Source organism: Rhineura floridana, chromosome 2 (genome assembly GCF_030035675.1).
Source record: "Rhineura floridana isolate rRhiFlo1 chromosome 2, rRhiFlo1.hap2, whole genome shotgun sequence".
Classification (NCBI taxonomy): Eukaryota; Metazoa; Chordata; class Lepidosauria; order Squamata; family Rhineuridae; genus Rhineura; species Rhineura floridana.
In genome coordinates, this window is record NC_084481.1 from 54,149,866 (window position 1) to 54,163,226 (window position 13,361).

Below are 13,361 nucleotides of genomic sequence, written 5' to 3' on the forward strand. Positions count from 1 at the left end.
GTGACCCCCCCCTACCCCCAGGGAGGCAGGCTTTCTTTGCAGGCTTGCTTCTTTTTGCTTCACAAAAAGCCCTCTCTTCTCATTCTAAGTAAGGGTGTTGCCAGTAGCGGCAGTGCAAGGAGACGGGAATCAGTGATAATAATCCCTTCATCTTCCTGGTAGCTCCAACCTCAACCTCCTTTGGCATCTGCCATGTATTTTATAGGCAGATGCCTGCCCTTAGTGCGCCTGAAAGACGCTCTGACACTTCAGGAAAAGGCCTCCCCTCTTGTTTGGAGCAAGGGGGAGGTGTCATCTGCAGCGGCAGCGGAAAGCAGTGTAGAGGGAGTGAAGACTTTTAAAAAAAAATTAATAAATCATTCATTTCTTTACTGTTCAAGGCCCCCTCTGGATTACTTAGTGGCTCCTCTGGGGGTCCCGGCCCCCAGGTTGGGAACCGCTGTACTAGAAGAAGCAATTAGATTTTATTTTACAGTAGTAAAGATGAAATCACTATAATTTCTGTTAACAAAAATGGTTAACTTTTTTTTTCAAAATAGTACAGCTGTCTGTAAAGATTCCCCCCCACCCGGGCCAAAAAAAAATAGGCATGCCACTGTGTTTGTAGTTAAGATACTGAAACTGGCACAGCAATAAGTTTTGCGGGTTTTTTGTGGGATGCATTGTGACTAGCAGAGGCAGAACTTGAAGAAAATATTTTAAATTTCTAGCACCAGTTTTACATATTTATATTTTAGATGTAAGTTCTATGTAGATCTAAAACCATCTAAAATTCCTAGGTGTCTTTTAGGTGCCATATTTATTGATTTATTTAAAATATTTCTATTTGGCCCTTCTACCCTATAACAGGGCAGTCAGGGCGGCTTACAATAAAATCACACACATACATAATACAATTGTAGACAATAAAAAACACAAAAACATTAACATAAATTAAAATACATAAAGGACAATAGATATACATACATACTTATATATATATAGGGGAGTGGTACTAAAGGGACTAAAAAGGTAAAAAATAAAATAAAAAGTATAAAAACAAAGGCTCTCTGGGACAAGATGGTTTTAAAAAGTCTCTGGAAAACCATCAGGGAGGGAGCAGAGTGGGCTTCTTGGGGTAGGGTATTCCAGAGCTTGGGGGCTACAGCTGAAAAGGCTCTCTCCTGTGTGCCTGTCAGTCTAACATCTTTCATTCCATATTGTAACTTGTTTTTAAATCCACCAAACTCAGTACTTTGTGGTGTTTATGGGACCCATTAAAATATAATTTGCTAGAAACTCTCCATGTTGGAATAATATATTTATGTCATTGGTAGGTAGCTTAGTTCTGGATTTATTATGCAATTGAATATTATTGAAGAATGATCAGATTTCTCGCTCTGTGGTCATGGGAATCAGTGGCTTTGTTTAGACATAATGATAAACCATGGTTTAGCATTATGAGAACAAATTACAGTAAGCTTCACACTAGCACACTCTCCTCCTCTGGTGTATGTTGGAATAAGAATTAAGAACTTTTCACTTTTGTTTAGATTAACCATAACTTGCCATGTCACCTCAACCTGGACAAACTGTGGTTAATCATAACTATGATTTATTGAAAGGAACCAGTTTCAATCCATAGTTTATGAAATTGGCTTATCTCAATTGGCCATAGCTATGATTAAACCCAGTTTAGGAAGTAGACAGCATGCTAAACGGTGGTTAATTTAAAACTGAAGTTGAAGCTTCCAAATACCTTGCAGCTGCACCAGAGGAGAGAAGATGGAGCATGCAAGCCCAAGACTAACTGAACTTCATTCTCGTAATATTAAATCATAGTTTATTGCTGCACCCAAACACAAACATACCCTGTCACAAGTAAATAGAAAGCAGACAGTTTATATTTTTATAGTACATTTGTATGCGCATGGGATGTCAACCAAATATCCATATAAACATTCTCCTTTTTACAATTGGTTTAATATGTGACTATATTATGTTATCAGGCTTGTATCATTTTTCACTGCTTTGCATTTCCAAAGTTCAGGTTCCTTTATTCTTCCCTTTCAGATCTGGCAGTGTTAAAGATGGCTCTTTGGTAGCCTGTGCATTTGCTCCTAGTGGAAACTGCTTTGTAACTGGATCATCATGTGGAGATTTAACTGTTTGGGATGACAAAATGAGGTGCTTGTATAATGAGAAAGCTCATGATCTTGGAGTCACCTGCTGCGACTTTTCTTCACAGCCAGTTTCTGGTTAGTTAACTTGCTGTTTAAATAAATCCTTTTAATATTTTTTCTTCCCCAGCCCTACCTCTCATGCATTCTTGTCACTGGTGCCTGTGGCAGGTGAACAGAAAGAGATTATTCTTGGTGCTTCACAGTTTTTCCTCTTTCCCCTTAGTTTCCCTTCTGCTGGGCATGGTCATGGATGGGGAAGAAATGTCTAGGAAACTACCTACAGAACTGGCACATTTGTAAAGCAAAGCTCTGGGTGTAAGAATGTGATTAGAAGAATTATTCTAAGAATTAACATAATTTCTCATTGTGCTCCTCTTGAGTCTCATATAGCTCTTTAAAGATAGCCAAAGTGAAATGAATAAACATTAAGACTTCAATGCTCTGGTCCCTGGGAGAGAATCCCAGAAGCCACAGGATTCATCAGAGCTCCCTCTCTGAGGGCAGAGAGAGATCTGCACCCTGCTCCTCTCTGGTGTCAGAGATTGGGGAGGTTGAAGAGAAGGCATTCTGGGGGCATGCCCAGAGAGTCCTCTTGTTTCCCCGACATACTCCTGGAATGGGGGACAAAGGATGCCTGCTCTGGAGCTGGTACAGTTTAGATTCCAATGGGAGGGAAATTGTTTTAAGTGGGTGGGAGGGAAAAGAACAGAAACCAAAAGGGAAAAGATGCAACCCCACCTTCTACTCTGCTGGCATGAGCCCAGCAGGTCATAGGAAAGGCAATTTGCATGTTTGGTCGGTCCCAATTGCTTTGCCTAGTTGCAATCTTACATACACTTACTTGCGAGTAAGCCCCATTGAACTTAGTTCTGAGCAGAGAGACATAAGATTGTGCTGTAAGACTGCAGCATTGTATAATTGGATATTTGGGGTTAAGTGACACAAGTGAGAAGCATGTGGTTGTATAGAATAAAACCTGCATCTCCTGACGTTGGAGGCATTTGTAAACCTTCCTCCATGGTATTAATAACATCTCAATATTCATGATGGCTAAAACATTGTTTTTGAAATACTGTTGTGTTAAATAATACCATCTGTCCTATATAAAGAAGTTGTTGCAGTAATGCCATGATGGAACTTGCAACTTAGGTTAATGCGGGTATGAGCTGATTTCAATCTTGTATGGTCTGTTTTGTTTTTTAATTAGAATTCCCTTGGTCCACCAATATGTTTCATATTTATAAAACAAGGGTGCATACTCAGGGTCTTTTTAGGTAAGGCATAACTAATCTGTGTTAAGTAATCCTGAATGCAATCATGTTTATACAGCCAGTGGTTGTATACTATAGCCAGTGTGGATTTTTCACATTCCGCAATGTTAAATTGAAAATACCCCCATGCCATTCTGATCCTTCCCATAAACTCATTTCAAAACAAAACCTTACAAAACTTATAGTCCTGAACTCAGAAACGCTTGCTTAACAACCCTCTCAATTTTCATGGCGATACACAAAACAGTCAGAGAGAATAGAGAGTTCAAAGTCTAAAGAGAGAGAGAAAAAACCAAGACTCTAAAGAGAGAGAGAGAAAAAACCAAGACTTTTTTCTGTCCGAGTTCTCATAATCTATTGAAATTCATTAAAAATCTGCCATGTTCACAGAGGACCTGTAATCTTGTTACTGATCTTGCCCCATACTCTGACCTTCATCTTCTGCGGTTTAAAAGTTAAAAAAAAATGCCCGGCTGATTTTTAATTAATTTAATAAATTTTGCATTGAACTGAATGATAATGTTGGGCATGCTCAGTAAGAACCAACTGTCAGTGTTCTAAAAGCCAGACTCACAGCTGCTTGGCTTGCCTAATCAGGGGGCCACACCCACACCAGACTTTGATTTCACGTGAGACAGTTGTGGCTTCCCTCAGAGAATCCTGGGAAGTGTAGTTTGTGAAGGGTGCTGAGAGGAGACTCCTATTCCCCTGAGAGAGCTCCAGTGGCCAGACTGGTTTAACAGTCAGCCACTCTGATTGAAGCTCTGTGAGGGAACAGGGTGTCTCCTAGCAAGTCTCAGCACCCTTCACTAACTACACTTCCCAGGATTCTTTGAGAGAAGCCATGACTGTCCAAAGTGAAATAAAGGTCTGGTATGGATGTGGCCAGGGACAGCTTTGGTTTAAATTTCGGTGGGAGGCTACATATGCCTGCTGTAGAATGAAAAAGTGGGAGAAACCCTGAAAACCAATGATACTGTTCGCAATGTTTTCCTTTTGGAAAGGAAAGGGGCTTCCCCTCTGCTCAGTGCCCACCCATCTAATCTCCTCCCCTCCCTGCCCCTCCCCCAGGTCATTGTTGGATTATGACCTGGTAAACCAGGGTTCGAATCCCCACACAGCCATGAAGCTCACTGGGTGACCTTGGGCTAGTCACTTCCTCTCAGCTTCAGAGGAAGGCAGTAGTAAACCACCTCTGAATACTGTTTACCATGAAAACCCTATTCATAGGGTCACCATAAGTCGGGGTCGACTTGAAGGCAGTCCATTTTCATTTTCAAACATGATTGCACAGAAATAAATCCCATCGAACTCAAAAAGTATGCAACTGATCAAACCCACCCTTCCTTCTCCCTCCTATCCCCTCCCTCTTGCCCCTTCTGTCCCCCTCACCATGGTCACTTTTACCTATCTTAAGCATGATTGCACAGAAGTAAATACCACTGAACTCAATAATCATGCAAATGATAAAACCTGCCCTTCCCTGCCCTTTCCTTTGCCCCTCCCCCTCCAATCCCATCCTTCCCCCTCCCCTTCCTTCCGCTCCCCTTTCCCCTCCTTGTCTCCCCTCCCCCTGCTCCTCCCCCATGGTCAGTATTACCTATCCTAACCATGATTACATAGGAGTAAATCTCATTGAAATCAATAAGCATGCAAATGATCAGGTCTGGCTTTCCCCTCCTTCTCCTCTTCTCTCCCTTCCTCCTTCCTTCTTTCTCCTTCCCTGACCACTCCAGCCGTCCCTCCCTCCCCCCAGTCAGTTTTACCTATCCTAAGCATGATTGCACGGGAGTAAATCCCACTGAACTCAATAAACATGCCTATGATCAAAACTGTCCTTCTCCCCCCCCTCTTTCCTGCTCCCCTCCCTCTCCTCCCCTCAGCTCTTCTTTCCCTTCCTCCTCCTCCTCCTCCCCATCCCCTGTGGTCAGTTTCACCTATCTTATGCGTGATTATAGGGGAGTAAATCCCACTGAACTCAGTAAACATGTAAATGATCAATCCATTCTTGGCAAGCTTGCACAGGATCCCATTTCTTACCTCCCGGATTAAAAAGCAGAGAAATTCACTAATAGGCAAAAAAACCTTGCCGTTTAAGAACATACCTATAGCCCACAGATATTTCTATCAAACTTTAAAAAGCAGGGAAATTGGGCAGCTATAGTGAATGCACCAGGGGAGCAGGAGACCCGACTTCCTCTGTGAGATATTGTACTACCCTACAAATTTGTCAAAATGCAAACACAATTTGGGTTGGTCTTTCACAGTCCAATCAACTTACTGTGTAGCTTGGCATATGGTGAGTGGTGGCAACGCCTGCATTCAGCCCCAATAATAGAAAGAAGACATGTGCTGTGCTGATCTTGTTTTAGCAGGGAGGAGGCAACATTATTAAGACAGTTGACATAGTTCAGATAGTCACTTTAAATATGTCTGATTTCCTTTCCAGTTTTAGTGAAGTTTCCTATAGGAAATCATTTTGTTTTGCTTCTATTCCTGTGAATATATGAAGTACAGCAACACTTTTCAAAATTTACACTATAAAAGCTCCAACAATAATTGTGGAATTACAGCACTGACTATTCTGCAGAATAGTCTCCAGTGGACATGAGGAGTGTCTCAGTTTGCACAAGATAAAACAGTGGGAGGTGAAATATATTCTAGCAGAATTCTAGGTGTGCTCTGTGTTTTTAAGTGACCATGCCCACCTTGCCTTAAATGAAGTGGTTTAAACATAGCAGGCTGAAAACATACATCTTAGGCAGGCTAAGTCTGTTTTTTCCCAACAGCTAGAGTCATTGATGAAGTAGCAACATATTGGAATCAGCCTGATTTTACATCAAACTGCAGTTTCAGATTCAGCTGTTAATGCACCCAAAATAGAAATAGAACATAACCTCCAATTTGAAACACAAAAGGCTGTCTTCACCATCATATGACACTGACCAATAAAAAGGCTTTGAAATTAATAAAAATAAGTTTGACACAGGTTTCTAGGATGAATAATGAGAGAAATAAAATTGTCTAGATTAGATTCTCTGTAGAAACAATAGTAACACAGGAATGAAGCAAAGTAAGAAGGTCACCAACAAACATACAAAAATGTAATTCTCCATCTTTGGAGATGGCAGGTATTGCCACCACTCACCATATGCTCAGAGGCACATGTTACCAAATTCTACAAAGCTCCACAGGAAGTGGATTGGACTGAAAGACCAACCCAAATTGTGTTTGCATTTTGACAAATTTGTAGGGCAGTACAATATCTCAGAGAGGTGGTCAGGTCTCCTGCTCCCCTGGTGCATTCACTATAGCTGCCCAATTTCCCTGCTTTTTAAAGTTTCATAGAAATATCTGTGGGCTATAGGTACATTCTTAAACCGCAATATTTTTTGCCTATTAGTGAATTATATCCAAGGTCCTTGCTCATCTTTAGGTAATAAGGGTGTTTACAAGGATAGGCAGTATACACAACTGTTCATTTCCTCTGCATTGCTTGTCCAAACTCTTGCTTGGCACAGTCATATGCAGAGCAAAGCTTTAGGAGTCCAGGCTCTCAGAGGTGTAGTTAAAAACAATAGCAAGGCAGAACACCTCAGTTACAGTCTCTTTTATAGTGTGGAAATTAAGGCTTCAGTCCCAAATGTAGAGCATGAGCGCAATTGATCACAGTAAGACTTACTTCCAGGTAAATGTGCATAGGATGCTTTTGCTGCTCTTTCTTTCCTTCAAACAACTTGTGCTGTTGAAAGGGATTTCTGCTACTTCTCTTCTTGTATCTCGGCTTTAAAAAATGAGGAATAACTGCTGCTAAACTCTTCTTTGTTCTCTGTATAGAAAAAACAGTAATTTTTTTTCTTTATTAATCTTTCTGTGTCTTTATCTAACAAGGTGATTTTCTTTATCTCCCTTCTGGTGTGAACCATGAAAGCGCTATAGTTTTGGAATGCTTCAATGATTCCTGCTAGAATATTAACTATATCTAACATGGGAATTGGATTTACCATAAGTAAAGTTTGCACATATCTTGTTTTAAATCATTTTGAAATGATGATAAATTGCTGCAAAATATTCAGTTAATTCCAGGAACTTACACTAAACTGGCATATGCACACTTGCATAATAACTGCAGCAAAAGCATATATGCTTGCTTCCACAGTCTGGGAATGTTGGGAGGGATCCTTTAGCCTGAAGGCAAGTGCTTATCCAGGGAATATCTTCTGATTTTCACCCTTCAGTGTGGGAACATGCATTCTCATAAGCAGAGCATGAGAGTGGATCTGCTACTCTCAATCTTGAACAGTTGGGTCTGGAGTCAGTGGTTTAGTTCACATGTACATGTAATGTCAAACCATGAGCCCTGTACTTGCAAGCTTGATGACAATGTAAATTCTGCTGTGGCACCACAGAGGGAGACCTTCCAGCCGAAAGGCATTTATGCCACTGGAGGCTGCCCAGAACATCCATAGAAAGCTTCACAGGTCTAGATGTACTACCAGTAAGTTTCTGGTGGCAGGGGATGAGGGGGCTGATGGGGGCAACTTTGGATCTGCAGGATCCAAACATTCCCCTGACATGCTGGTGGACTGGGCCTGAAACTATGCCAATCCTAGAGTTGGTGTAGTTTATGTCTTTCCCATTGGTGCCATCTCCATTAGATTGTTTTGTAAGTCAGTTAAATAATCTTTATGATGCTTCAGTTTATTTATTTGAAGTAATGGTTGTAGATATCTGATTTATGATTTCTATTGTAGCTAAGAATATTATAATCTTCACTATTTTTTAAATCTGATAGTCTTCTGTTGGATTTCCATTTTCTGCTGATAACATCATTTTTCTTTGGCATGCATATTATTGCTATTATTGTTGCTGTTGTTGCGTTTGCTTCTGACAGTGATGCACTCACCAGAGATGTGGGTTTTTTTTCCATCTTTTGGGAAACCTACTAAAAGCTATAATTTGTTTTTCTATCCTGCCAGCTACATCAAATCTTCTTCATTCCCTGTGGTTGTTTACTAAGTGGTTTTTAGAATGTAATGTGTTCTATAAATAACTTTTTTTCTCTTCATATCAATTTTTTTGTTTTTATCTTGTGAAACTCTGTTTTGTTTATGGTCAAACATCTTTTAAAAATAAAGAAGTGAAGGAAGGGTGGGTTGGAAATTGATTCCAGTAGTGACAAGAAAATCTGCAAAACAGGACTAGTCACAGCAATTTGAGAACTGATAATGAAAAGTATGCGTAATATGTCCTAAACATCCCAGGTTTTGCTGCTTTCTAATTTGTTTTGAAGCGAAGAGTTATTTCCCATGGGGGATTACTGGAATGAAGGCTGTTTGCACTACTGTTTAAATTTTCTGAAGAATATTTAAAAATAAATGTTACTCCCTTGCGAGTTGTAACTCTGAAGAAATTCATGGGATGTTCTACCCTGAAGAGGAGAATTTTTTCATTTTGGAACTAGTGTGTTCTCTAGTTCAGCTTATCTACAGCAGCTGTAGACCTATCGTAGTATTTTGTCACTAATCATCTTCTTTCTTTCCAAGCACTTTTCCCAATTCATGACAGTGTTCACTGGCATTGATCTCTGTGGCTTCAAATTCCCAGAAGCCATAGGAATTGTGTGTATATGGAACTACTTAGTCTTACAAAAATCAGAACTTATTTCTGAACGACTATGGTTGGGTTTGGGGTGAAAGATATCCATTCATTCTTTGCCAGGGTGTGTGTGTGTGTGGGGGGGTGTATGTGTGGGGTGTGTGTGTGTGTGTGGTTATAGGAGTGAAGCTTCTGAAGATATGCTGAGCCCACATGATTATAGGTAGCAATCACTAATTACTTGATTTGGGGAGAGCATAGAAACTTCCCTTATTTCCCACACAGGTGCTCTATCTTTGCATCTTATTCTTTCTTCATATACAGTTTTCTAAGAGCATGTACATATCTGAGTACAGACTTTAGGTTCATAGTAATGGCACATGTATACAGAAGGTTTGGGTTTTTTATTAATATCTAGGAAACATATTTTAAGCATTTCTAACTGTGTGTGTGTGTGTCCAATTTACTGGAAAAGCAGATATTAATTTAAAAAATAGGAAAAATTGCTTTGCTGTGTTTCTCATGATTTTTACATATATATATTTCTTTAACCAGGTAATAAGCAAGATGTTAAATATTTCCAAATGGCATCTTCTGGTCAGGACAACTTAATTAAGCTATGGCTCATTTCACTTGCTGATCACACAGGTATGTACAGCAGAATATATTCTTCTTACAAAGAATTGCTAGCCTTCACACTGCTTTGTTTTTAAATTTGCTTCTGCTCAAACAGTAACAAATATTTAATTAACAAAAATCTTTCAACTTAACATGTTGTGTTAAGGGCTTTCTCTGTTCTTATTCAAGCTCCAAAATGCTGGGAAATTACAGCTATTAAGGGCCGTGCCATTAGCAGATGTACTGTTTAGGCAATGCTGATATGATATGATATCTTATATTGTGGTTAGTTCCAGCTTCGCCACAATCTTGAGCTCAATGGCATTCAGGTGCAGAGTGGTGGATCCAAGTCCCAGATTTGTCTGTTGGCTGCAATAGACACATGGAGTCAATACAACTGAAGCTGTCATTTAACCAAGGCTACTATTCTCTGTTATAAGTAATCAACTGGCAACTAATACCATCCATGTAGAAAGATAAGAGTTGGAAAGAATATTGAAAGTCATTTAGTCCAACTCCTTGCTTAGTGTAGGATAACCACAGGTGGCTGTGGTCCTATAATTATAGTGGAGGCTACAGAAGAAAGCAAAAAGGAAGGGGCACTACCAAACTAACAAGAAATAATGAAAAGTCACCTTCTAGTGAACAGTGAGCACTATGGGAGCAACTTAAAGCACTGGGCAGGAACAGTTGGATGAAATGGAACTGTGAATCCACTGCTGCATCTGAAACCATTCTGCTTATGCCAGCCAGGGTGGAAAGGGGGAACAGTTCCAGGCTGGCAGCTTCAGGCTGGTACAGTAAAGGAGCTCAGATTGTGCCCCTCTCAGGAAATGAGCTGGCTTTAGGTCCAGCAGATCCATTGCTGGCCCTGCATTGTCCCTATAATGCCCCATTTCAGGGCCTTACTATGACTACTTGCCACACCTTTGGTGAGCACAGCAGAGTTGCTGTGTTGGTGGAGCTCTCCCCCCGCCACATGCACCTGCACCATGGATTGGAGGTTGCAGTTCTTCCTATTTACCAGTAAAACAATGTTAAGTATAAATGTCAAGGGATATAATTTATATCGTGTCCTTCAACTATAGTCACAGTGCTCAGGCCAGTTTGTAACAATATAAAGGCACAAAATAAATCATACACCAAAACAGTAAAAAGCAATGAAAACAGTAAGACCACGGGCAAGGGACAGCAAGTTAATAACAAGGATTATTCCTAAAGCAATATGTTATTGCTATATCATGTTCAATGATTGATTGATTGATTAACATAATATTCCTTGTTCAGTACAGGGTCTCCATTCTGTTGTTTCATAATGTATGAAGATAATTTGAGTCTGAACAACTTATTTTAATATCTTTTCGTATATTAAAACAACTTTTTGTATGTTCGATAAACAGTAGATTTATAGCATATTGCATAATTGCATACACTATGTTAAAGAACATAAATCTTGTCATTGGGCATTGGAAAGTGAAGAAATTCTTGAAGCAAGTATCTGGAATGGCTTTGTGGAATATATTGAGTGTGTGGAAACACTTTCAGCTAAACAGAGGTTTGGATTGTTACTAATAGCTTTTCCCTCTGCCCCATATATCAGATGTGTTCCTGCTTTCATTTCTTCCACCTCACTGAAATGTACTCTTAATAAACTATGCTTTGCAAACCCTTTCATATTATTCATATTCTGATAGCATAATTTGATTTTCATACCATAAAACTGGTTGACTTACTGCTTTAACACATGAAGCAATACAATACTCCATAGTAATTTAATACACAATGTTAGCAGTTTCTAGAATTGTAATGTGGGAGACCATTAAATTTTACTGTTTAGAGCTTTGATGTGGACTTTTACACAGTGGTTTCTTTGAAAATACCAGAATATTGTGTACTGTCCAGTCCTTAAACTCGATACACTGAAATGAGTATTGTTCCAAGCAGGCCCACTGTGATAGTGAAAGCCACTTGAGTGATTCTCTGTATACTCTGTGATACTTTTGATACTTGTGATACCTTGGCCAGGGATAATAGCCTTAAAATTAGTTTAGCCACCTTTTAAAATGGAAAACTGGGGACTGAAAAGTGATCCCGGCATGAGAAGGCTGTCAAATTATCTTCTGGATAGAAATCATATTTCCTTAGGCAAGGACAATATGTCCCTTCTGTGTATGTACTGACCTAGCCCTGGGGCATGCTGATGTGCCCCAGCTGTTAATTCTGGGAGTTTAAATAAGAGAATATTCCGTTAGTGAAGAACTATCATTTTAGGTTGCTGCTAGCATTTTCCCTATGGTGAGGGATTAGAATGCCAACCCAGGACATATAAATGCCTCCCTTTGTTCCTTCCATCCTACTTCATAGGTGTGTCAGATCCTGGATGGTAAAAGAGAAAAGGATCTGCCATCAAAGTTGGAATAAAAGGCTACCTTCTTAAAGTGTGGTGTCTTCTTACTACAGAGGAGACATGTTACTTGTATTCTCTCTCTCTCTATTGCTTTCCTGGCATGTGCAGAATGTAGCTAACCTTGACTTTTCAAGCTGTCATAATTTTAAATGCTTTCACATGTGAAGGCTGGGATAAAGGGTTGTATGCATATCAAATGACAGCCTTACCAAATTTGAATAAATAATTTTATGTTCCTTTTAAAATGTATAGGCCTTGAAGTGAAATGTAAGTGTATGTTAAAAGGACACACCGCCCCAGTTCTGGCTTGTGCTTTCTCTTGTGATGGGCAAATTTTAGTCTCTGGGTAAGAATCTTTGCTTCATTTTTATATTTCTTTTTTTACAGTCATGGTCAGATCACTACCTGGTAAACATGGACTTCTCAATGCCGCGCCCCCTCCGCAGGGGCGAAGGACCCATTAGAATGGTCCGCCCCAGGCGCCTGATGGATCCGGATGGATTCCTAACTGCGCTAGGGGAACTGGAACCTGCTGAAGGTCGCCCGGTCGAAACCCTGGTGAAGGAGTGGAATGATGAAATCACCAGGGCATTAGACCGGGTGGCTCCGAAACGTCCTCTCCCCCTGAATAGAACTCAGTTAGCACCGTGGTATACACCACGGTTGCGTACTCTGAGACAGGAGGTGAGACGACTAGAACGCCGGTGGCGGAAATCCCGCTCCGAAGATGGCCGGACACAGGTTAGAGCAGCAGTAGCTGCCTACCAAGTGGCAATAAAGGCAGGAAAGAAGGCTTTCTTTGCTGCCTCTATTGCGTCTGCGGAGTGCTGTCCCAGGAGGCTGTTCCAGGTGGTTCGAAGTCCAGTTGCTCAGGAACCCTTGGAACAGTCAAAGGCCTCCTGTGACATATTAGCAAAGCACTTCGCCGATAAAATCGAACACTTACGGAGCTCGATCCCGTGCGCCATGGATACAGTAAGTGAACCAGAGTTGGCCAGTTGCATGCCGGTAAGTTGGGATCGGTTTCGGCTTCTCCCTTCTGAGGATGTGGACAAGGTGCTCTCGACTGTGAAGCCTACCACTTGCCTAACTGACCCTTGCCCATCGTGGCTCCTTGTGAGCTGCAGAGAGAAACTGGGCATGGGGATTAAAGCGGTGGTAAACGCATCCTTGCAAGAGGGTGTGATGCCATTAGCCTTCAAGGAGGCAATTGTAACGCCCATCTTAAAGAAGCCCTCCTTGGATCCCCAAGTTTTTAATAACTTTCGCCCAATTTCGAACCTACCATTCTTGGGCAAGGTCATT

At 40.7% G+C, this 13,361-nt stretch overlaps 1 protein-coding gene across 7 annotated transcripts in view; it reads left to right on the forward strand.

The window, feature by feature from the left end:
- The window catches only part of WDSUB1 (WD repeat, sterile alpha motif and U-box domain containing 1), a 63,203-nt gene that overhangs the window by 7,295 nt on the left and 42,547 nt on the right, over positions 1–13,361 (forward strand). For all 7 annotated transcript variants that reach the window (XR_009760494.1, XM_061608714.1, XM_061608716.1 and 4 more), the window contains exons 3-5: positions 2,053–2,237; positions 9,587–9,679; positions 12,309–12,402. Coding sequence is in view for 6 of the 7 variants with exons in the window: in XM_061608714.1 (XP_061464698.1) it covers positions 2,053–2,237; positions 9,587–9,679; positions 12,309–12,402 (372 nt within the window). In the remaining variant the exon portion in view is untranslated. The remainder of the gene's footprint in view (positions 1–2,052; positions 2,238–9,586; positions 9,680–12,308; positions 12,403–13,361) is intronic.